This window comes from Ictalurus punctatus, chromosome 7 (assembly GCF_001660625.3).
Source record: "Ictalurus punctatus breed USDA103 chromosome 7, Coco_2.0, whole genome shotgun sequence".
In the NCBI taxonomy this organism is placed as follows: Eukaryota; Metazoa; Chordata; class Actinopteri; order Siluriformes; family Ictaluridae; genus Ictalurus; species Ictalurus punctatus.
Window position 1 is genome coordinate 1,801,437 of NC_030422.2, and position 25,268 is coordinate 1,826,704.

General features: G+C 37.7%; 2 protein-coding genes across 2 annotated transcripts in view; both read right to left on the bottom strand.

Annotated features, from left to right (window-relative positions):
- Window positions 1-2,043: 2,043 nt before the first annotated feature.
- Window positions 2,044-13,881, bottom strand: LOC128628777 (low affinity immunoglobulin gamma Fc region receptor III-A). Its single transcript, XM_053681427.1, has 7 exons — window positions 13,584-13,881; window positions 13,007-13,219; window positions 5,615-5,881; window positions 4,028-4,276; window positions 3,103-3,210; window positions 2,942-3,007; window positions 2,044-2,744 (listed from the first exon to the last, which is right to left on the bottom strand). Exons 1-6 carry the CDS (start codon window positions 13,879-13,881, stop codon window positions 2,949-2,951), a joined length of 1,194 nt encoding a protein of 397 aa, XP_053537402.1. The 3' UTR covers window positions 2,044-2,744; window positions 2,942-2,948.
- Window positions 13,882-18,223: 4,342 nt separating this feature from the next.
- LOC108261553 (titin) overlaps window positions 18,224-25,268 on the bottom strand; it is a 102,181-nt gene continuing 95,136 nt past the window's right edge. Inside the window, exons 24-27 of the mRNA XM_053681428.1 lie at window positions 22,405-22,464; window positions 20,138-20,215; window positions 19,825-19,884; window positions 18,224-19,132 (exon numbers count right to left, since the gene is read on the bottom strand). Coding sequence (XP_053537403.1) covers window positions 19,125-19,132; window positions 19,825-19,884; window positions 20,138-20,215; window positions 22,405-22,464 — 206 coding nt within the window. The 3' untranslated portion in view covers window positions 18,224-19,124. The remainder of the gene's footprint in view (window positions 19,133-19,824; window positions 19,885-20,137; window positions 20,216-22,404; window positions 22,465-25,268) is intronic.

Genomic DNA, 25,268 nt, shown 5'->3' on the forward strand with positions numbered 1-25,268 from the left:
TTAAAGTCTGTGGATGATATGGACACATTTCAAGTTATTTTCATTCTGAGTTCTCTGTGTTTAGATGCATTTATTGGCAGCACAAAGTAATGTGTTATAAGATGAGATAAGATCTAACATTATGTTCATCTTTTATTATTAGCTCAGCTCACTGAGTGCTGTTTACCACAGAAACTAGAATGAGAACATGCATGTGTGACTGTTTTAATTTTGGCTTTACTGAGAATGTGAATGACAGCGTTTCCTTGTTTCTCAAAGGTTAAAGACACACAGCTCAACTAGAATAGAATTCAAACTACAATAATGTTTTGTGTCTTAACTGCTATTAATTGAAAGCATGGCCATATACAGGTCCAAAAATTAAGTTTGCTAGAGGGGTTGAGGGGCAAAAAATACTGAATTCCCTGATCGACAGATGTGCATTTTCAGACATTGGATAATAATAGCTTTAAAACCATGTCAGTGGGCATGTCAGTGTAGAAATGTGTCTCTTCGACTGACATCAGCTCTATCACCTCTCATTTCATCCTGGTCTACTCCACGATTGCTCTGCATGTGTGGTCTGTCTGAGTCGCTTCCTTTTGTGCCTCCTGTGCTCTTTCTCTCAGCCTCTTTTTCTGTATCTCTCTGCTCCCCATAACCTGCTCCCTGTTTCTCATCTCTTCTTGTCTCTCTGCCTTCAACATTACAAACTTTCTGTTCATTTCTCTCCCCATCCTCTGCTACTCTTTCTTCTCTCTCTCTCCCTCTGAATTCACTGCCTGTCCCGTTCTTTATGACTCCTCATTTTTGTCTCCTGTCGAAGTGTAATAAAAATAATTTAGTAACATTAAAAACACTGCATTTAATCTTTGTGTTTGAGTTTGTATCATTTTAGATTTGAATTATAAAAATGTGTCTCAGCAGTAAATTAATGTAGGAAAAATGTGTTTTATAAAAATTGATATCTATAGTACTATACTGTATTATAACACTATACTTATGAAAGTAAATTGAACCTATAGGCTTCACTGTAATTCCCAAAGAACATATATCCAACCATCCATCCATCTTCTATACCGCTTAATCTTTTTCAGGGTCACAGGGAAACCTGGAGCCTATCCCAGGGAGCATCGGGCACAAGACGGTGTACACCCTGGACAGGGTGCCAACCAAAGAACATATCTCTGTGGTTATTAGGCCTACATTGTTTGAATGAGTCCAGGTCAGATTTTTTGTTAAACAGCAGAGTAACATAATGCTAATCATATTCTGTGCACAGTGGGTAGTAACTGCTTTTCCTCTCTCATCTTCATCATCTTCTCTTTTTGTTTTTCTCTCACAGTCTTTTCCTTTTTGCCTGTGTCACTAAAGAAAATAAACATGGGGTAAATTGATATTTATTTGCAAATGTTCCCGGCCTCTGTTAGGATAGTCTTCCAATGAAAATGTGACGCCTACAAATGTATTGTCACAATTGTTAAGTGTTTTGTGTATCGGCCTGTATAAAAAGAACAATTTCAATGTATTTTTGAGGGTGCAATTGCTTAATTATGCCACAAGGGGAAGTGTTCACTTATGTGAGCGCTAGTAGGGCTGCGCGATGCTTCCGCTCCTCAGACAGAGAACAGCCTGCTGAGCGATCACAAGCAACATCTCCTGTGTCTGATTTTCCTGTACAAAACAGGTCAGTAATTAGATTACTGCTGTCCCTGTAAACGTAGTCACTGTTCTGAGCGCGCGCTTTGTTTAATCGACACGGTGCAGCAACCCGGAAGCCCGACTCTCCCCACATTCACTCAGAGCACAACACAATCTGTACAGAAAAGTAGCAGTAACCAAATACAAACAAAACTAACTGGTTTTGTGTAGGTAACTACTGACTGACAGGAAATGTATAATGAGGATTATTAATGTACATTAATGTGATGTGGTTGACTGTGTGCTGAATGTGAGAATAGTATTAAATGCCTTTAGGATTTCTGAATCTATATGTAATAATGTAGATATAATAATTTTATTATTATACCATTATATATAATGGTTATTTAGTAAAAACTGAAACCTTTTTTTTTTATAACAGACTTTATTGTTTTATTAAAAATGTATCAGAACAAAAGCACACTTCGGTCCCTTTAGAAAAAGAATTCTAGACAAAACTTATCTGCCCAAGTATTTACTTCATAAAATATTACTAGTCTTACTCTATTTAATTACAAATATTACACTGCATCAACCCATACTGCATATTTATCCCTGTGCAAATGCTACATTGAGTAAATGCTGGCTACAGAATCAAAAATAATATTCAATTTAAACAAAGTAAAAGTCATATAGCTTAAAAAACATCAATAATGCAAAATAAAGTTTAAATAATGAAAATAAATGCATACAAGTTATACAGATACATACATTAAGACTAGGAATCACCTAAGTTAAAAAATAAAGTCTTATACCTAAAAAAAACTATAACCTAAAACAAAAATACAAAGCAAAGCTTAAATCAGTCTATACAGGATTTTTCACTGTCTTTCACAGTGATGTTTGTTGGTAAATGAGACCTTTTTACTGTACTCATGTTCAACATGAATGGAAGAGGGCTTTGGCTGAATGCGCATTGTGCATGTCACATGATGCGTCTTGGCCCAAATCTGCGGAGAATCTGAGCTAATTTTGAAAGATTGCAAGTTGAATATTGAATCTGAATATTGTGGAGTTTCTTTGATTTTTGTGTTAATTTCTGTGATCACAAAATCCTGGAGAGACTGTTAAAAAGTGAAAATAAATGCAAAAAAATATAACACATGATTAGAATTTAAAGCTTTCATCCAAAATCACAGAAACATCACAGCCACTCATCACTAAAACTGTACTTACTGACAGAGCACATACACAAATGTGTTCTCTGTTGCACGGGGAGCTGCTGTTATTTAAAAGCTAGATGATAAAATAATGTAAACACCTGAGACTCAGACAGACGCTTCAGCTTCTATCACTCTGTACGGTCTGTTGTCCTCATCAGGGTCAGCTGTAAAATACACACTCATGAACACTTCAAATTAGCCTCTTATTAAATGTCAGGGTTTAATTTTATGTCTAATGAAGAATACTGTGAGGTCTTACTTCGAGCTCTGTAACATTTCACTGCCAGAATGATGGTCACCAGCACATACAGAGAGGCCGCTACTGCACTGCTGAGGAGCTTCAGTACCGACAGTGGAGCTTTTCCATCTGATAGTAAATAAAAATGATAAATAAAGCTGCAAGCAGCAATACCAAGGTCAAGCCAATTATCAGAGCCATGAGCAGCAAAAGAAGCTTTGTGACATGTTTTTTGTTAGAGTCCGATGAACAGTGTAGGGGAGTTAGAAAAGTAAACTTTCAAACATAAAAAAACATTACTTTTAAAAATAATTAAAATAGCTACTACTTGGAAATTTTGTCCAGTATGTGTTGCTGTTCTGAAACTGCTCAGGTAGCATCTGGGCATGATGGTTATCATTTGAAAACGGTATGGTTTATCACAATTCCGTGAATAACTTTTTGTCATGAATGCATCTAGATGAAATCTAGACAAACAGTCTAGGAGGAGTTTAAAAAAAAATAGGCTTTCAAAACATTTAAAAATAGCGGACAGGAAGTTTCAACCATGACATAATTGGTATCATTCAGCATGAACCACGGAATCTGTCATGGCTGGATCACTGAACTCTGACTCGTAGTTTACTGTATTTGTTATTATTAGTTTGATGTTTTGTAAATAGTGTATCAAGTCATGTACCACAACCTGCACCTATCGGTAGCTATTTAGAAATGTTAGTCAGTTATTAAATTTACAACTCTTTACCGTGAATCTCCAGCAGTGAAACTTAAAAACCTTTTATAAATAAGTAGAACCATTACAGTAGAATCAGCTTGACTAATAGATAAATAGGAACGTGTTTCTCGTACACTAAAATTATTAATGATATATATTATTAAATGCTTTAAGAATGGAAAACACAGCAAAAGTTGCTTTATTTAAAGTAATATATAAATTATTTCTCACCTCTGACTGAAACCCAGCTTTTGGGTGACTCTCCTCTCTCTGGGTGTTTACAGTGGTAGAAACCTTCATCTGACTTTGAGACAGTACTGATGGTCATCTCTCCTGTAGTCTTGTTCTGCAGCACTGAACCATCTTTATAGAAATCAACACCAGAAGCTGAGGTCTTTGAGTTGCGAGATAAACAATGTAAAGTCAGAGGATGTCCCTCAGTCACAGGATGGACAGGACTGTCCAGGATCACATGACCACCTGTAGGAAAGAGAAAGAAGACACTGAAATCACACAGTGTCTAAAATACAAATATAATTCTAACATTCAGACCGCTATGTAGCGGTTTCATGTGGCATTACTGTATGACCACACTGCTATATTTATGACCAAAAGATTGTAGAAGATGTGACAATAGCATGAAAAAATAATATTTTATTTTACCAAAACACTCCATTGTCTGTAATGAACACTTTATATCAGGTAGGTTGTTGGCTGTAGCAATATGTGCTAAGCTAAATAAAATATCTGAGCAGTTGTCTGAGACAGCTGTGCAGAGGTTTTATGTTGAGTGTTGTTGTTTGTTGCTTTACTCTTTGGTTTTATGAATAATAAATATCTGCTGGCCATATCTACATATCTACCTAGGATACACAGTTCACTGGCTAGCTTTAGCTCACAAATAATGTCACCACAAATTTCTGTTTCTATTTATAAAGCTAGATAAAGTGATACTACAGTATACTTCATACTGCTAGGGTTCTGTAAATAAAGCCCTCAGACTCGTGCCCGTGTACAGAGATGGACCAGCTGTTAGATATATATGTAACTGTCTGAATGGTAGATGTGGAAATGTCTGTTCTGACTCCAGATCTGTATATATTTTCCCTGGGACTTGGTATGGATCATAAATTATGGTCATAATTATGGCAGCTACAAGAAAGAGCTTACATGACAAACAGATCAATAGGGCCTAGAAATCTACAAAAAATTGCATTGTAGGGAATCACCTGTTATATGGTTGGCAAATCCATGTAACTTTTTGTTTAATATGCAATGTAGCATTAATATGACCCCCAGGCTCCAACTTCCCTTACCTATATTTTTCTAGTATTCTATTTTGCTTGTGGTTCAATGCTGATTTCTTTTTTATTTGATTTTTATTTATTTATTTATGTATTTATTTTACAATTATAAGTCACTCAAAGCTCATGTTCAATTCATAAATGAACTGGAGTTAAGTTATAGATTGAATATTATGAATAGTAACATTCACATTAAACCAGTTAGATATATAGAACATGTCTCGGTTTTGTAGCTAATAGTGCTATCCTGCCTGAAACACAAGTAACATCATAAATCTTAAAGAGCATGGACGTAACTTAAGAACTAACTATGAGCGTAGTTTATACATTAAAGTTTTCATCATGTATTAAGGTTATGTAAATGTACAACTATGCAGTTATGTTAACCAAGGCAGAGTGATGCAGAGGGAATATCACTTCATTTTGTTACAATACTTTAGAATTGATTTTTTTGTAAATGTTAGGTCCAGGTATGTATATTAAAATATTATTGATGAGAACGTTGAAGACTCACGGTGCACTGTGATGTTGACAGGATTACTGCGTCCTCCAGATTCAGACTGACACCAGTAAACTCCAGTGTGTGATGTAGAGAGGGAGCTGATGTTACATGTAGATCCTGAAACTGATGAACAATCAGACACTGCCTCACTGTGTGTGTATCCTCTCACTGTCCATCCAGTAGAGTCACTCTGGTCCTCACAGCTCAGTGAGAGAGAGTCAGCAGTAAAGTGTTGAGTTCTGCTGGGATTGATGATCAGAGACACTGGAGGAGATTCACCTGAAACACACACATTATATATTATGGTTGTGAACAGAACAGATTACACATGAGCGGGTCAAATAAAGCAATATATAAGAATGCTTAGGAAGTATGTACTTGTCTTATCTTCAAAGAAATTTAAAATAAAAATAAATAAAAAAACAAACAAAAAAATACATGAGTGTCATAAAGTCAGTCCGTTTACGTGGACAACAATAATCCAATATTAACACAATTAAAATGATACTCTGATTAAGAAAGTACCATGTACCGCAATTTTTAATTACCTTAATCCGATTAAAGTCATACTCGAAGAAACACAAACCGAATTAAGACATGTGGAGTATTCCTGTTTTAGTCACATTATCGACGTGTATTACAGACATGATATCTTAATCATACTATTAACGTCATGTGGGAGTTTTCACCGCATTGTGCGACAGGACACGTACACACAATCCAGTGCTCAACCATTTAATGGCAAACAGGAGAGCATGGCTGCGTCCCAAACCGCATACTTACCTGCTATAAACTGAGCAAAATACATGTTTTTCCCACGGCTTCAAGCAGTCTTCTATTTGCGCGTATAGCATGACAAATAATTAACTGCACTTGAAGCTTTCGTAAAATTAAAAATAAAATGGTTTTCTGCTATGATGTATGATGTTTATATAGGACTTATACTCTTGCAAGTTTGTGTTTAATAGTTGAATGTTCCCTGCTGTGGGCTGGCTAGACTGGTCATTTGTTCAATTATGCACATTTGTGGGGAGTCACGTGACGCCATGCGAAGGGCAGACGTGTGAAAGACAGCTCTGCGCACTTTGCTAATTTTTATAATTATTTTCTATAATTATATATATATAGATATAATCTGGTGAAATTCGGTATACCCAGTTACACTTTTGCTGTTTGAGGTAAACATGGCAAAGAAGTTAAAATCCTCGCGCTCTGGAGACATTAAAAGACACTTATGTGTTCAAGATGGAAGCCCGGACGATGTTTTCTTTAGTGCTGACTCAAGTAAGAGCAGGGGAGTCATTATATTGGTAAATAAGCATCTACAATTCAAATGTCTCAAACAGTTTAAAGATAAATAAGGGAGAGTAATTATTGTTTTAGCAGAAATTCAGGGGCAAAGTCTTATTTTGGCTAATATTTATGCACCCAATGCTGATGATGAAGGCTTTTTTTATAGATTTTGAAGGGATGTTGCAATCTGCTGGCACCCCACATGATATAATATTGGGAGGAGACTTTAATCTTTTGATGGACTCAGTCCTTGATCATAGTGTTGCAAAAGTGTGCAAGCCCCCTAGAGCAACAGTGACGCTTCACAGGATGTGTAAAAATCTTGGTCTTGCAGATATTTGGAGACTTTTGAACCCATCTGGTAGGGACTATACATATTTTTCTTCAGTCCATAAGATTTATTCTAGAATAGATTTTTTTTTATATATATCCAAATCATTCATTTCATCCGTTGCTGATTGTTCAATCGGAAACATTCCAGTCTCAGATCACGCCCTGGTGAGTTTAGAGGTGTGGCCACAAACGGAGAAGAAGAAATCATTTAGTTGGCGCTTAATGTATCCCTTTTACAAAATCCTGATTTCCGACAAATGTTAAAGACTGAACTTGATGTTTATATGGAGCCCAACTGTTTCCTCGGTATCCTCTGTGGGCGTGGCGTGGAAGGCACTTAAGGCGGTTCTTAGGGGTCGGATCATACAGTATGCCTCATTCATTGAAAAATTCAAAGCACGAGAACTCGTGGAGTTGGAAGGACATATTAAAAGTGCAGAGGCAGAGCTGAAGCGCCGGATGTCGTCTGATGGTCTCAGAGAGTTGACCAGATTGAAATATAGATATAATACTATTTTGTCGAGGAAAGTGGAGTTTTGGTTATTCAGGGCAAGACAGTTATACTTTGAGTTGGGGGACAAAGCAGGAAAACATTTGGCTAGATATATAAAACAGAGGGAGGCCCTTTCTACCATTCCCGCAGTGAAGTCGGTTAGTGGTGAATTTTTTACCTTGGCCATTGATATTAATAATGCTTTTAAAGAATTTTACTTTGATCTCTATAGTTCAATGTCTTCGTCTACTGATGAAGATATTAGGAACTTTGTTTTAGAAAGTTAAACTTTCTAAAAAAAAAAAATTAGGACTCCCGAAATTGACAACGGAGCAAAAAAATGCTCTTGATTCTGAGATAACCCTGGAGGAGCTTGGCGAGGTAATTAAGGCCCTGCCTACAGGCAAGTCTCCGGGGCCAGATGGCTTTGCCGCTGAGTTTTCAAATCTTATGCTACAGAACTGGCTCCACTTCAGTTAGAAGTTTATACAGAAGCATTAAAGAATGGAAAGCTTCCTCCAACCATGACACAAGCCCGGATCAGTCTGATTCTTAAAAAAGACAAAGATCCAAGTGAGTGTAAAAGTTATCGTCCAATTTCCCTGATCCAGTTAGATGTAAAAATCTTGTCGAAAATTCTGGCTAATAGATTAAGTAACGTTATGACATCTCTTATACATATAGATCAGGTAGGGTTTATTCGGGGCCGTAGCTTTTCTGATAACATTAGACGTCTCATTGATATCATGTGGTCAGTAGCGAATGATCAGTCTCCGGTTCCTGCCATCTCACTTGACGCCGTAAAGGCGTTTGATATGGTAGAATGGGATTATCTTTTTAAGATTTTGGAAGTGTATGGGTTTGGGAATTCTTTCATTGGTTGGATTAAGCTACTTTATAGACATCCGGTAGCAGCAGTACAAACAAATGGACTAATTTCAGATTATTTTACTCTAGATAGGGGCACCCGGCAGGGTTGCCCTCTTTCCCCATTATTGTTCTGTCTTGCCCTGGAACCGTTAGCAGCTGCGATAAGAAAGGAGAATGATTTTCCAGGGGTGGTGGTGGGAGGTTTGGCGCCTAAGCTTTTGCTTTATGCAGATGATATTTTATTATTCGTCTCTGACCCTACTAGATCTATTCCTTGTCTCCACAGAATTATTAATTCCTTTTCCAAATTCTCAGGATACAAAGTCAACTGGTCTAAATATGAAGCTTTGTCTCTGACAGCGTACTGTCCAGTAACGGCTTTCAGCCTGGTGCCTTCCAGTGACCCAAACAGGGCATTAAGAATTTGGGTATTTTATTTCCAAAAAATGTGTCCGATTTAGTTAGTGTTAATGTTGACCCGTTAATAAAAATGTTTTCGAGTGATGTAGACAGGTAGTCTTCTTTACATGTATCTATTATTGGGAAGGTTAATTTTACTAAAATTAGTTGTATTTCAAAATTCAGTTACCTGCTACAGTCTCTCCCTATAGATGTCCCTCTTTCTTATTTCAAGCAATTTGAGAGTATAGCGAAGTCTTTTATTTGGAATGGTAAGCGTCCCAGGTTAAATTTCAATAAGTTACAGAGGCTGGTTGACAAGGGTGGATTAGGCCTACCCAAGATTCTGTTTTATTATTATGCATTTGGTCTCAGACATTTGGCTCATTGGTCACTTCCACCTGAGAGAGCCCCTCCCTGGTTCTGCATTGAACAAGAAGTTCTTCCCCTATTTTGCCACTGCAAAGCCTTTCCATTAATCTAACCAGAGAAGTTAAATCACACCCCGTTATTTCACATTTGCACTCGGTGTGGACAAGAGTGTCCAGAGTGTTTGATTCTGACATTTATCTCAATGTTGCCTCGAGCCTATGGCTAAACCCCAAACTACGTATTAATAAGTCCCCTTTTTTTTGGTCAGAGTGGATCATGAGGGGGGTTAATGCACTCGGTGATCTTTATGACAGTGGTATGATGATATCTTTTGAAAAATTGGTTCAACATTTTGGGATCCCAAGATCTCAGTTTTTTTAGGTATCTTCAACTACGCCACTTGCTCTGTACTATTTTTGGGAGTAGCATGCACGCCCCTAAAGCAGCAGATACTCTGGGAGAGGTGATTTCTGCTTTTGGAAGAGGGCATGAAGCGTATTAAGTGTATTACTGCTTACTGATTCTGAGTCTAGGGGACGGAGTCTCGACCACTCTCAAGAGATTATGGGAGAAAGATTTAAATTGGGAATTGGGGGAGGGAGAGTGGGCTAGGATTTAAAAAAAAAAAAAACTGAATCTAGAAACGCAAGGGTGCGCCTTATACAATTTAAGATTTTACATTGGTTCTATTGGACAACCCTCTAAATTGTATAGCCTCGGTCTTAAAGACACACCCACCTGCTGGCGATACCATTCAGAAGATGGAGACACTACCCATGTTTTTTGGGGGTGTCGTAAGATCCAAGGATTTTGGTGGAAGGAGCAGAGCTTTGTATGTGATATGTTGAACACTCAGATCTCGTTCTGCCCTAGACTCTGTATCACAATGTCTCTTTTCATTTATATGCTGATGATACCCAGTTGTACATTCCTTTGATAGCTGGTGACTCCATGAAGCCATTGCTGGACTGTCTGGGTGACATTAAAAAATGGTTGACAAATAATTTCCTCCGACTTAATGAAGACAAAATTGAAATAATTGTTTTTGGACCCCTGAGATTGAGAAATGGTCTCATTAACCAGCTCCATAATCACTTTCCCTCAATTTCTTCCCAGGTTCGGAACCTAGGCTTCATTCTGGACTCAGAATTATGCTTAACCAAGCAGATAAATTCGGTCGTTAAGACTAGTTTTTATCAACTACAGATTATTTCGAAACTCAAAACATTTTTGTCTTTCCAGGATTTGGAGAAGGTTATTCATGCTTTTATTACTTCTCGCTTAGATTACTGTAATTCATTATACTTGGGTCTTCCTCAGTCATCTCTGGCGCGTCTTCAGATGGTTCAGAATGCAGCTGCAAGGCTGTTGACCAGGGCAAAGAAGTTTGATCGTGTCACCCCAATTTTAGCATCGCTCCACTGGCTCCCGTCCGTTTTACGATTCAGCTTAAGATTCTGATGTTTGTTTTTAAAACTCTTAATAATCAAGCTCCTTCGTATGTTGAGGATCTTCTTAAACCACATTCATGAAACAGATGTCTAAGATCTTCTGATAGGTTTCTTTTGCATGTCCCTCGTTCCCGGTTAAAAACAAAGGGGGATAGAGCTTTTGCTGTTGTTGCCCCCGTCTATGGAATCAACCGCCTAGCACCTTCTATTACCACTTTTAAAAATAGGCTTAAAACTTATCTCTTCTGCCAGGCTTTTTGATCAAATTTTTAATTGTTTAAACAAATTTTTAATCAATTTTTTTTCTATTGTCCATTGTCTGTTTTTATTTGGTCTAATTCTGTTTCCATGTTACTTTCCTTACTCTGTGCAGCACTTTGGTCAGCTTTGCTGTGTGAAACGTGCTATATAAATAAATTTTACTTACTTTACTTACATGTCTCTCATTTAGAAACTGTCAGTTGATTTCCTGTTTGCTTGGCACAGTCTCCTGCTAAGTGCTACGTCCCTGCAGCATTTTATAGTATATCTACACGAGCAACTTTCTTCACTTTACAGATGATAGAGTGCAAAAACTCCAAACAAATCTCCAAACAATTATAAAATATAAAATCCTAAACAAATACTGACTACCAATGTGTAACAGCAGTTAAAATCATCAGCTTAAAACTTAATTCACTACCAATCACTGTAATGAAGACACACAGAGAACATTTACTCACAGAGAAACACACAGAGTGGACGGAGCTCCATCCTGTCACACTGATGACTGACTAAAAACACAGGAAGTGTCGAGGCTTTAACACAGACACTTCTCATTCAAACACCAATCACACTTCAGAGAGAGAGAGAGAGAGGGAGGTGTTTCTATAAATGAGGCTAAAACGTCTTCATGTCTTCATGTTGGTGACATTAATAACAGCAACTGTAAACAGTCAGGAAGCTCTTGATGTGCTGTTATGTTTATTTATTTATTTATTTTGCCTAAGGTTTAAGCAGTTCATCAGTTTTACTGTTAGAGCTGATTGTTTTAAATTTCTTCAAGGGAGCAAATATAATGTTTCATTCACAGTCTGATGGTCTGAATGTTGCTGTCTGTGTGTGTTATCTGTCTGTTTCTGATGAGACAGGACACAAGTGAATAAACTCAGTGTGTCCTTTGTTAAAGGACAACCAAAAATATTTGTCATAATTCCAAGCAGAGGTCAACATACAGGAAGGCAACATCACAGTAAGCAGATCCATAATAATAATAATAATAATAATAATAATAATAATAATAATAATAATAATAATCCAAGTTAAAAAGCACGCACAAGACAAAAAAAAAAAAGATTTACACAGGAACAGGAAACTAAAGTTGATACTTTTATGTTACTGGGCTTCAGTTTCTGATTAATTCTACTTACTGCCTGTAGATGATATGAACACATTTCAAGTTATTTCCATTCAGAGCTCTGTGTTTAAATGCATTTCTGAGGCAGAAAGTAATGTGACATAAGTTAAAATAAGATGCTGTAGAGGCTAAAATGACATCTAACATTATGTTCATCTTTCATTATTGGTTCATCTCATTGAGTGTTGATGGCACAAGTCACAGAAGCTAGCAGTAGTGAGACCATACATGTGTGGCTGTTTTAATTTTGGCTTTTCTGAGAATGTGAAGGACAGCATTTCCTCATTTCTGTAACGAAACAGGACTATATACAGGAAGTAAGCACAGGAGCAATGTCTTTATTTGAAACACAGCAGGCAAAACACAGGAAACATGGTCTAAACTGGACAAGGTTAACTGGGTTAAACATGGAACTTAAGGTCTAGGCATGGAACGAGAACAAACATGGAAATAAACCGCTAGCATGCTAAACGTATTCGCTACTGCGTTACCATATACGAATAATACTGCGCGAAGTGCACAGCACCACAAGAGGTTTAAATATCCAACATAATCAAACTAAAATACAGACACCTGGAGTAAATTAAGACACACCCTCGAATATCAACCAACGCTTAAACAGGGAGAGAATCAAAACAAACAACGGCGTGTGTCTATATACAAAAGTCTTGTGCACATGCGCTCTCTAAAGCCGCGCGTGCATGTTGACGCCGCAGTGCCATGTGCCGGCGGGAGCGTAACAGGACCCCACTCCAAATGCGCTCCTCCCAGAGCGCCAACGAGCACCCCCCTCCAACGGCGGTCCGGTGCCCCTGTGTGATCTGTCTCTCGCTGCATCGGAAAACAGGGCAGCCTCCGCCAGGCAGCAGACAGGCGAAGCACCATCCCCAGCAGGATCGAAACTCGGGGCACCATCCCCGGTGGGGTTGGAAGCTGGGCGACGCCCCCAGCGGGGCTGGAATACTGGGTGATGCCCCCAGCGAGGCTGGAAGGCTGGGCAGCCTCCTCGGCTGGGCAGGACAGCGGGACAGCCTCCTCAGCAGGACAGCGAAGCGGGACAGCTTCCTCCACAGAACAGGGCAGCAGGACAGCTTCCTCAGCAGGACAGGGACGCGGGACAGCTTCTTCCACAGAACAGAACAGCAGGAAAACTTCCTCAGCAGGACAGAGCAGCGGGACAGCTTTCTCGGCAGGCTGGAGCTCCGAAGCTGAGACCTCCCTGAAGGTCTCAAGCTGGAGCTCTGAGGTCACCATGTTGACCTCAGGCGGGACCTCCACAGCTGAGGCCTCCCCCGTAGGTCTCAAGCTGGAGCTCCGAGGTTGCGGTTACCCCCCCCCAAAAAAAATGTTCTAGGCCAGCCTTCGGTTCCAGACTGGGCAGCGTGACTGGGTTCTCAGCAGGGCAGGAGGGTGGAGCACTGTTCCCCTCCGGGCCGGAAGGTGGGGTGCAGTTCGGCGCTACGGCACGGGAGCGAAGCGCTTCCTCCACGGTGCGGAGTGTCTGATTTATTTCATCCTCCCATTGCTTCCACTGCAACTCCTCCTGTTGCCTCCTTAACGCAGCTTGGTACTCCTCCTGCTGCTTCCTTAACGCAGCTTGATACTCCTCCAGCTGCGGAAAGCCCCAGTAATCCCAATATTTCCCGACAAGGTGCTCTCCTGCTACTTCCATAGTCTTTTGGCGCAGTATTCTGTAACGAAACAGGACTATATACAGGAAGTAAGCGCAGGAGCAATGTCTTTATTTGAAACACAGCAGGCAAAACACAGGAAATACGGTCTAAAATGGACAAGGTTAACTGGGTTAAACATGGAACTTAATGTCTAGGCATGGAACGAGAACAACCATGAAAATAAGACCGCTAGCATGCTAAATGTATTCGCTACTACGGTATCATGTACGAATAATACTGCGCGAAGTGCACAGCACCACAAGGGGTTTAAATATCCAACATAATCAAACTAAAATACAGACACCTGGAGTTAATTAAGACACACCCTTGAACCTCAACCAATGCTTAAACGGGGAGAGAATCAAAACAAACAAAGGCGAGTGTCGATATACTAAAGTCTCGTGCACACGTGCTCGTCGACACCGCAGGGCCATCTGCCGGCGGGAGTGTGACAATTTCTCACTGGTTAAAGTCACACATCTGAACTAGGATCGAAACCAAACCACAATAATGTTTCATGTCTTAACTGCTATTAATTTAAAGTGAAAGTCACATATTTGCTGAAAAACAAATAAGAGTAAACACTTTGTGCAATAATGGTAATTAATCACAACATTCATTACTAGATATGAACTCCTGAGTATTTTATTTTATGGAAATGAGATCCAAAATGACTGATGTGAGACAACAAAGCAAAATATCAACATTGTTCCAGAAGCAGATTGAACTAAACAGGTCTAATTTCCTGATGTGTGTCCGTATCTGAGTCATTACCAGTAACGTAAGGATCTTCTATGTAATGAAAGGGAGACTTTCAAAGTTAGCAGTAAGCCTAAACAGGTGACGGTAATGTTGTGAGGATGTCTTACTGTGTGGCTTACAGTGTGAGTTCACTTATTTTGTCATCAAGCTTTTCTTCCTCCATTTAACAAAAATAACTTCACAGATTTATTTTTTATGACCATACATTTCCTGTATTAAGTTCATCAGGGTCATCACTATTTCTGTAAAAGGTCATTTCAAAATAAGAGACAAAGGTTTGTGGGCCTTCTCATTTGGACAAACTTCTTCAGTTCAGTCCACATGTTTTCTGTGGAATTCAGGTCAGGGCTTTGTGATGGTCACTCCATTACTTTCACTTTGTTGTCTGTAAGCCATTTTGTTCAATCTTTGGAGGTTTGATTAGGATCAATGTCCTGCTAGAAAATGACCAAGCTTTAACATTTTTGATGATGTCTAGGGGTGTTGCTTTAGTTTATCTAGATAATTCTCCTTCCTCATGATGCCATTTTTTTTTCTAAGTGCACCAGTCCCATTTCCAGCTAAACACTCCTACAACATGATGTTGCCACCCCCATGCTTCACACTTGGGATGATGTTCTTTGAATTAAAAGCTTTACATGCATAACATTTGATCATTATGGCCTAACATTTAATTTTTTTTTTGTTTAATCTGACCAGAGAACACTTCTTCAAAAGCTATATATATAAAAAAAATACACTCTGGCTTTTTCTGACAGTGTTAGAGTATGGGCTTCTTCCTTGTGCAACACCCTTTCAGGTCATGATGATGTAACATGGCTGTATGTGATGATGGCTGTACACAATTTCATACTTAACATCTGGAATTCCTTTTCCAGTTCCTTTGTTGTTGTCTTGGGGTTCAATTAAACATTTTGGACCAAAGTTTGTTCATCCCTTGGAGTTAATTTTTGCATCTTTCCTGAACGACACAGTGTCTGTGTGGTCCCAAGACTTACTGTATTGTACTGTTGTTTAGAAATGACTCCTGAGTAGGGACCAGACTTGTCCACTGTTTCTTTTCTGGGGTTTTGGTTGAGTTATACAGTATTTTACATGGTTTCAAAGGCAAAAAAGCATTGGCTCTAAAGGTAGGCCCAGGCTCAAGCACATTTCAGGTAACCCCTAATTATGATAATTGGCCAAACAGAAGCTTCTCAAATTCATTGTTGACTTAAAGCTGGAATAAATCTGTCCTTTATCAGTTGTTTTTATATTATCTCTCATGTAAACAGAATTAGATACAATAATTGATTGGGCAAAATCAATGTAGGTTTCAAGTTATTATACAAAATGTATGTTACCTTGAAAAGTGTGGAGTTGTGAAAATCTGAGACGGAATATCTTTAACCTAGTAGTCTACTTATACTTCTATATTAGGTAGCTACTTAAATATTGCTTGATTTGTTTAACACAAACTCCTGCTTTTCTGATTGTTTGATAAGACTCATGGGTGTTGTATTTATGTGAGAGAACATTATTCCATTGGATCCAGAGACTGTCCCAAAAACTTTGGCCATAAGTGACCATCTCTGTGCTTTCTGCATTTCAAACATTTCAAAGCTTACCCAAATTTCTGACTGGCTTTTGAAGACATGGATACTGGGTATTGTAATATTTGTAATGAGAACATTAGAACCTGAAGGTAAAATAAAACTTTGAGAATGTTCATTATCATTATTATTATTATTTATCACTTTTCACTGTCTCTTTTTGCCCCATTGTGAAAAATGTCCACTTGAAACAAAACAGACCTTTTGACTTCCAGACCTTCATTTAAAGTAAACACACATTTTACATACAGCCAACCAGCTCTGATTAAACCTCAGTGTGACAGAGCACTCTGCCACCGGCCGGGACAGCACAGCTACATGATACCACACACACACACACACACACACACACACACACACACACACACACACACACACACACACACACACACACACACACAGAGTTGGTAGCCTTTTCATCGGGTGCACACTTAGGACTGCGATACTGCTTTATCCTCATACACGCATACAGTGCTGAGCATAAATAAGTACACCCCAACAGATGTCTCAGAAAATCATCTGTCTCTCTTTATAATTAATACTTTCTATGGGACTCTATACAATAAAATATTCCAGCAACTCTGGTTTATTGGTTGTAAATTAGATTTGTCAGTACAAACAAACAAAACTGAATTTTTTAACAAAGTGATTTAAGAACATGGTGTGAAAATAAGTACACCCCAATGAAATAACACACATGTCAAATCAATCATTACACAGGTGGCTGCAAGATAACTGACAATTAAGGGTAGTATTTAACCTATACAATCTCCTCCCAGTCCAACCTGACAATTATGGCACCACATGGAAGAGAAATGTCACGAGTCTGGAATAATTTCTTTACACAAAAAAGGTCAGGGCTACAATAAAATTAGTAAAGCATTGCTAATTAGTTGGAATACAGTAGTGAAAGTTATTCAAAAATGTAAAAAATATGGACTTCTGGCAAGCATTCTGAGACGTCCAGGCCGTCCATGGAAATTAACACCCCGAGATGAGCGTTTTGTTCTAAGAAGAGTTGAGGCAAATCACCATGCAAGTTCATCACAGTTAGCTAAAGCTGTAGAAAGCCAAACTGGGGTGACTGTTTCATGTGAAACGATACGACGTATGCTGCACAGGAATGGCATGCAAGGGTGTCGTCCATGAAGGAAGCCACTGCTAAAGCCCATGCATACATAAGCCCATTTAGCATTTGCCAGGGCCCATGTTGACAAAGGTGAAGAATATTGGGACTCCGTACTTTAGATGAGACAAAGGTAAATCGTTTTGGAACTGATGGCATCCAAACTGTACGGCGTCAAAAATGGAAGAGTACAATGGAAAACGCATGGTACCCACAGTAAAGCATCGCCGTGGCAGTGTTCTTCTATGGGGTTGTATGAGTGCTGCAGGTGTCGGGGAATTGCACTTCATTGATGGCATCATGAATTCACAGATATACTGCAAAATACCGAAAGAGAAGATGCTACCATCTCTCCACACCCTGAGTCACCGTGCACTCTTTCAACATGATAATGACCCAAAACATACATCCAAGGCCACTGCTGCATTTCTGAGGAAGAACAGGGTGAAAGTGATTCAGTGGCCAAGTTTGTCACAAGACCTCAACCCAGTAGAACACCTATGAGGAGTTCTGAAAAGACAGGTTGAGCATCATTCTCTGTCCAGCATCCAGACGCTGAAAGAGCTCATTCTCCGAGAATGGAGAAAGATAGACGTGTCAGTATGTCACCAATTTGTTCACTCCATGTCCAGAAGAATTGGTGGTGTTCTTAAAAATCATGGAGGTCAGACAAAATATTATAATATTCACCACTAATATATACTAAGTATATAGTTTGGAATATAATACTTAATAATAATCATCATCATCATAATAATAATAATAATAATAATAATAATAATAATAATAATAATAATAATAACACATGAGAACAGAATAATGAAAGATGCAAAACACAATCATACAAATTCCATAATAAGATTTTGCTAAAAGTCATTTTTATTCAAAGCTCTTCACACAGCATGTATACAGACTTATATTTCTTTTGTTCCTGTAAAATTTAATACATCCTGCTGGATACTGAAATCAATAAACAGGAGAAAAACAAAAGAAAGTACATTATCTTACTCAAAATGTTTACATCTATTACTTTACATTTTTTAGGATGAAATATATATAGTATTATATATATATATATATATATATTTTTTTTTTTTAAATATGAATTTACATATTATAGAGGCACTAAACAAAAAAAAAATTAAAGGTATAAAATTAGACACAATATCAGTCTATGTGCCAAAAGTCCATGAGCCGCTCACTCAAAGACAATACTGCATTATTGACTGTTTAAAGCAGTGAAGACAAAATATCTGATTATTCCACTAATAGGTAAATAGCATAACTGAGTAAATAAACAAAAATACATTAATAAATCTTGACTTCAATAAAATAATTCACATACAATAAGAAATTAAATGTTGACAGAAATATGTAAGAAAAATCTAGTTTTTACTGTGAAACAATATATACTTTTTATTCATGTTTTATGTGTCATTAAGATCAGTATTACAATATACAAGTGAACACTTAGTAATCCACACTGCCAGCTTATAAATTATACTGATCCAGTGAATGAAAACTGGAAACTTAATTTATCCTGGATAAAACCAGTTCTGACCAACTGTGAACGATAGGAAATATAATTTTAAAATTGCTTCCTGTTCCTCCTTTAACATTCATATCAGGAATTTGTACAATGCTTAGTTTTGTATTAAGCAAAAACCAAGCTTTCCAAACACTACAATGTGCCCCCTAAAATATGTGTAAATATGTTCTTCAGCTGTTTCAACAATTCTTGATTGGAGACTCTAAACTTTCTTCAGGGACCTATGCACAAAGGACATTTTATATCATTTAGTTATTAATGATATAACTATTATTGGGTGCCATTTATCAAACATTTACTATAGTTATGTGTAAATATTTCTGAAGGCCAAACTGAACTAAAATTCCTGCCAATTTTTTTCATTAACACTGATTTTCTTTGTTCTCATGTGCATACGTTGATACTTGCCCCATTAATTACCAACTACATTGAAGTGCAAGGTTGTAATCCAGCCCAGTAAATCAATTTTGATTCTGTGTTTAAAACTAAAATAGTTTTTTAGACCAGAATTAAACTGAAAGTTAAAGAAATATAGAACTGGTCTAAATTGCACTGCAACCAGCCACTAGAGGGCCTCACAGGACTTTTTCGCTTCATTTTGAAACCCCTGTTATGATGCCCAGCCAAATACAGTCATCGAATTATTGAAATACTACCAAGTAATTTCTTAAATCCGTGTCTTTATGGTACTTGTGTCCCAGTTATGACTTTCAGGCTATTAATCCTTGCCTATTCTCTGGGTGATTTGTATTGATGTTCCTTCATCTGTTTGCACATTTCTAAATCTCTATAAGAGCATCTGCCATATTACTTAATGTAGTGTAAATGTAGTAAAAGCAGTGTAAAAATATCTGTTTGCTTAAGCAATACTGTTATCTGGAGAGATTGTGTATATGCTTTAAGCTCATCTTACCTTTATCTGTGATCTGCTTCAGTTCTGAGTAAACAGTGTCAGCTCCCACACTGCTTTTTCCTAATGGGAAACAGTCACTGATTTAGCATTCGCTAAGATAAAACACACATTCTATTAACCCCTTAAACTTCCATAACTACATTACACTTACCTCTATTACCTTCTGTTATTTTCATTTTACTTACTGAATGATTTGTAGCAGTTATGGAATACGATGCTTTAGGTTGAATAACTGGCAAATAATTAAAGGGTGTAAAGGTAAAATAAAATCTAAAACAGTGGCCATACATAAATTGAAAGAATTTAGTCCCACCTTGTTTTCTCTTTGGCTTCTTTTGGTTTTTCAGTTCAATTTTAGCATAAGTCATATCACTCAGTCCAGCAGCAGCATCTATAAAAGACAACAGACACAGCTTTCTCACTCTTCATGTTTGTGTCACAATCCTGTAGAAAACTTCTACAAATCACACGCTACAACACAGTCCTGAACCAATTACAGTTACCTGTCCAACTGTCCCAGATTCTGAATTTAACACAATCAAATGTTTCCCTTAAAATGTTATATTCATAAGACTAAATGGTCACAGCTATCCACTGGATGATGCAGAAAAAAAAAAACACAAAACTTTGCATACAAACAAGTACACTTAGTTAGCAGATCAGTCAAGTCTAACCTTTAATCTCGTTTCACACAGATATATTATCCCCATAATGCTGCTATTTTAAGTCAGTGCTTATTTTTGCGTGGAGTGAATTGCAGCTGTGTGGGATTCACATTAGGTAATTAATTTGGTCATTTAAGGACATTTCGCGTCTTGGCCCTGTAGCTCCCCATAGTTGCCTTAGCAGTATATTGGTATATCATGCTGCTGTTGCCAATTCTTCAAAGTATAATAAATTAAAAATCCAGTTTTAGCGACCTCACAGGCCCACACCATGGCACTGCCTGTGTAGTTATATATATATATATATATATATACATATATATATATATATATACATACATATACATACACACACACACTATATGAGGAGTGACTGGTTAACCTAGCCACCTAAATGTAATAATATAATAATAGTATTAATAATTAATCATTTAAATCTGACATGACTGGGCAATTTTAATATCTAAACTGGATTATTATGACATCTCACAAGAGAGCTAATTTAGCTAGATGTCACGTATCGTGATGGAGCAGAGATAGGACGGATGCAAGTGCAGGATGAACAGTTGTTTATTAGAAAGAGAGACAGGCAGACAAATCCAAAACGTGATCCAAAACGTAATCCACAAACATGCAAGAGGTCAGGCGACTGGCAAACAGGCATACACGGGGCAAGGCAGGAATCTAGGTCGTGGTCACGGAAAACAGGGTCGGTAAACAAAACAAGAAACGAACTATGACGAGGGACTGGAAGCGGATAATCCAGCGCGAACTAACTCTAAACATGGACCGTGACTATGACACGAGCTAAACTAACTCTAAAATATTGCTCTTCCGCGTTGTGTGCTGGGAGGCGCGCGGTATATATGCGGACATGATCAGCGTCTAAACCGCTAGCAGCTGAGAGCAATTCAGACCCACGTGAAATCCCAGCCAATGACAGAACAGGGAGGAGACATGACAGAAACATAAACAAAACACACGTGTCCAGATGTCATTACAGTCAACAACGGAAAAGCAGGTGCTCGCGCATTCGTGCTTAGAGCACGCTGCTTCAAGGGGAATCGTGACACTAGACTGTTCCCCCCTTCATCCCCCCTTCAAGGTGTTTCAGTTTGCTAATGTTATGAAGCAGCTAGCTAGCTAGTTAATGAGCTAGTTTAGGCATCAAAATGAGCCACATACCAGAAAAACTACAAAGATCACCCAGAGGGTCTGTTAGAACAGGTTACAGTAGAAGATATTGCTTTACTACAGAACGGTCAAATTTATCAACAAAGTGAATCTTTGGTACAAATTTTGAAAGATGTCAGATGAAGTTTTCTGTGCTATAGTCTAGCTGATGATCAGCTCATCCCGAAACTGTCCATGGCCTCATCAACAATGCCCTTTATAAAATTTTATTAAAATGCATTTATTGTGAAGGAAAAATACTTAGGAGATATCAAGGCCAAGTGAAGTTGTAAAATGAACAGAACACTATTCCCTAAATGAATTTATGGAGATGTAATTAAAATGTACAGTGAATGTAAAATCACCACGGTTAAAAATTTAGCTGCAACCTGCTGCTTAAACCTTGTTACAATGCCCATGCATATCTACAGTCTTTGATTTGAGTGATACAGAAATGGTGATAATAGATTATTGGAAGTTTATTGGGTTAAGATTATTGAAATACTGTCAAATAATGTCTTAATTATGTCCCAGTTCTGACTTCCAGGCTATTAATCCTTGCCTATTCTCTGGGTGATTTGTATTGATGTGCCTTCCTCTGTTTGCACATTTCTAAATCTCTACAAGAGCATTAAGAGTTATTAGAGTTATTTTAAGAGTGTAAATGTAGTAGAAATATCTCGTTTGATGAAGCAATACTGTTATCTGGAGAGATTGTGTATACACTTTAAGCTGATCTTACCTTTATCTGTGTTCTGCTTCAGTTCTGAGTAAACAGTGTCAGCTCCCTCACTGGTCTTTCCTAATGAGAAACAGTCACTGATTTAGCATTCACTAAGATAAAACACACATTCTATTAACCCCTTGAACTTCCATAACTACATTACACTTACCTCTATTACCTGCTATCATTTTCATTTTAGTTACTGAATGATTCATAGCAGTTATTGAATATGATGCTTTAGGTTGAATAACTGGCAAATAATGAAAGGGTTTAAGGGTTAAATGAAATGTAAAATAGTGTTCATACATAAATGGAAAGAATTTAGTCCCACCTTGTTTTCTCTTTGGTTTCTTTTGGTTTTTCAGTTCAATATCAGCATAAGTCACATCACTCAGTCCAGCAGCATCTATAAAAGACAACAGACACAGCTTTGTTTTCTCACTCTTCATGTTTGTATCAGAATCACTAAGCAAACTCTATACTATATGATGCTGTATAACAAATAAAATAAAATAAAAATCCAATTTCACTAGCTACCACACAGGCCTTCTCCATGGCACTACCTCCATGATTCATTATGATGCACTCCGTGTTAATCTTTAATCTATCTGTCTATAAGATTTTTCCCAGAACTTTGCAGGCGTGTTAATAAACATTTGAGCAAAGCATAACCTCTGGTTTCTATTCCAGTAGATTGTATCTTGCAGAAATCCTAATGCTGGTGGTACTGCATTGTTTAATATTGCTAAACTAGTTACTGAATTTTCTTTTTTTTAAACACACACACACACACACACACACACACACACACACACACACACAAACATGAACTAAATGAATGGTTTTAACAAAATCTGTTTCCAGTTGATTTAGTGTGATTGTGAGGTAACACACTAATTGTTTATTCTACTTTTCATCTTCAAATGCTCTGCTCATTGATAAACTATGTATAACTAATTAGTGCAGTGGTAGCTCAGTGGTTCACTCGGCTACTGATCAGAAGATCATGAGTTCAAACCCAAGCACTGCCCAGCTGCCACTGTTGGGTCCTTGAGCAAGGGAAAGACAATGTTGTTTTGAAAGTAAAAGTGTTTATATACTGTGTTGATTGAAAGCCTGTGAATACTTTAGAATTTAAAAAATATATATATTTCTGCATAAATATCATCAGATTTTCACAAAATTCCTAAATAAGAGACAGATAAAGAGAACCCCATTATACAAATGAGACATAAATATTATACTTGGTCATTTATTTATTGAGGAAAATGATCCAGAAATTATTTTACATTATCTTCAAACACCAAAGGCAAACATTTGACATTAGTTTCATGCAGTATCTTACCATTTTGTGTCTTGTATCTGTGGACATCCTGTGAGCGGATCATATTGCTGGTTCCAGCTGCAGAATCATCTAGAAGAGAATAAAATAGTCGTTACAGAAACAGAAGCTCTTGCAGTGTTGTGTTGCCAAATCTATCTCACATTTAGGAGCAAAAATTTAGATATACTTTACCTGTGGTCCTGATATCAGCATTTTCGTAGATGTTCTCACCATCTTTTAAACAGAAACAATAAAGACTTTAGAGGAAAAGGTTAACTAATGTCAAAAACAAAATCTGGTGTGTTTATTGTTACTGCAGACGGACCTGCAGGCTGATTGGTATCCTGATTTACTGGAGAAGGAGTCTGATATTCTACACCTTCTCAACAGAGTAAAGCAGTAATACAGGTTAAAACACTGCCTTTACACATAAGTATATTTGGTGAAACATGAAATTAATTTTTCCTCCTTGTTCTATGGACATAAAGAGCTGACCATCAAACCTTTTTTCTTCTTGAAGTGCAGCAGCAGGATCAGTAAGATCATTAAGATGACAAACACGAAGGTCAAACTCAGTCCTATAATTACACCAGTAGATTCAGAATCTGAAGCTAGAGAAAGAAGGGAACCCAAATATTCATTTAAACACTGAATACTGAAATTTTATCTTATTACAAATCTAACTCAAGTAAGAAGACATTGTTTCCTCACTTCTGACCGAAACCCAGCTTTTGGGTGACTCTCCTCTCTCTGGGTGTTTACAGTGGTAGAAACCTTCATCTGACTTTGAGACAGTACTGATGGTCATCTCTCCTGTAGTCTTCTTCTGCAGGACTGAACCATCTTTATAGAAATCAACACCAGAAGCTGAGGTCTTTGAGTTGCGAGATAAACAGCGTAAAGTCAGAGGATGTCCCTCAGTCACAGGATGGACAGGACTGTCCAGGATCACATGACCACCTGTAGGAAAGAGAAAGAAGACACTGAAATCACACAGTGTCTAAAATACAAATATAATTCTAACATTCAGACCGCTATGTAGCGGTTTCATGTGGCATTACTGTATGACCACACTGCTATATTTATGACCAAAAGATTGTAGAAGATGTGACAATAGCATGAAAAAATAATATTTTATTTTACCAAAACACTCCATTGTCTGTAATGAACACTTTATATCAGGTAAGTTGTTGGCTGTAGCAATATGTGCTAAGCTAAATAAAATATCTGAGCAGTTGTCTGAAACAGCTGTGCAGAGGTTTTATGTTCAGTGTTGTTGTTTGTTGCTTTACTCTTTGGTTTTATGAATAATAAATATCTGCTGGCCATATCTACATATCTACCTAGGATACACAGTTCACTGGCTAGCTTTAGCTCACGAATAATGTCACCACAAATTTCTGTTTCTATTTATAAAGCTAGATAAAGTGATACTGCAATATACTTCATACTGCTAGGGTTCTGTAAATAAAGCCCTCAGACTCTTGCCCGTGTACAGAGATGGACCAGCTGTTAGATATATATGTAACTGTCTGAATGGTAGATGTGGAAATGTCTG

Coding starts and splice junctions, on each gene's coding strand:
- LOC128628777 (XM_053681427.1), bottom strand. CDS start 13,881: ATGGAAGTAGCAGGAGAGCACCTTGTCGGGAAATATTGGGATTACTGG. Junction 5,882..13,006: donor CACAGGGGCACCGGACCGCC/GTTGGAGGGGGG, acceptor TGTGTGTTTCAG/GTGAATCTCCTCCAGTGTCT. Junction 3,008..3,102: donor GAAATGTTACAGAGCTCGAA/GTAAGACCTCAC, acceptor TGTATTTTACAG/CTGACCCTGATGAGGACAAC.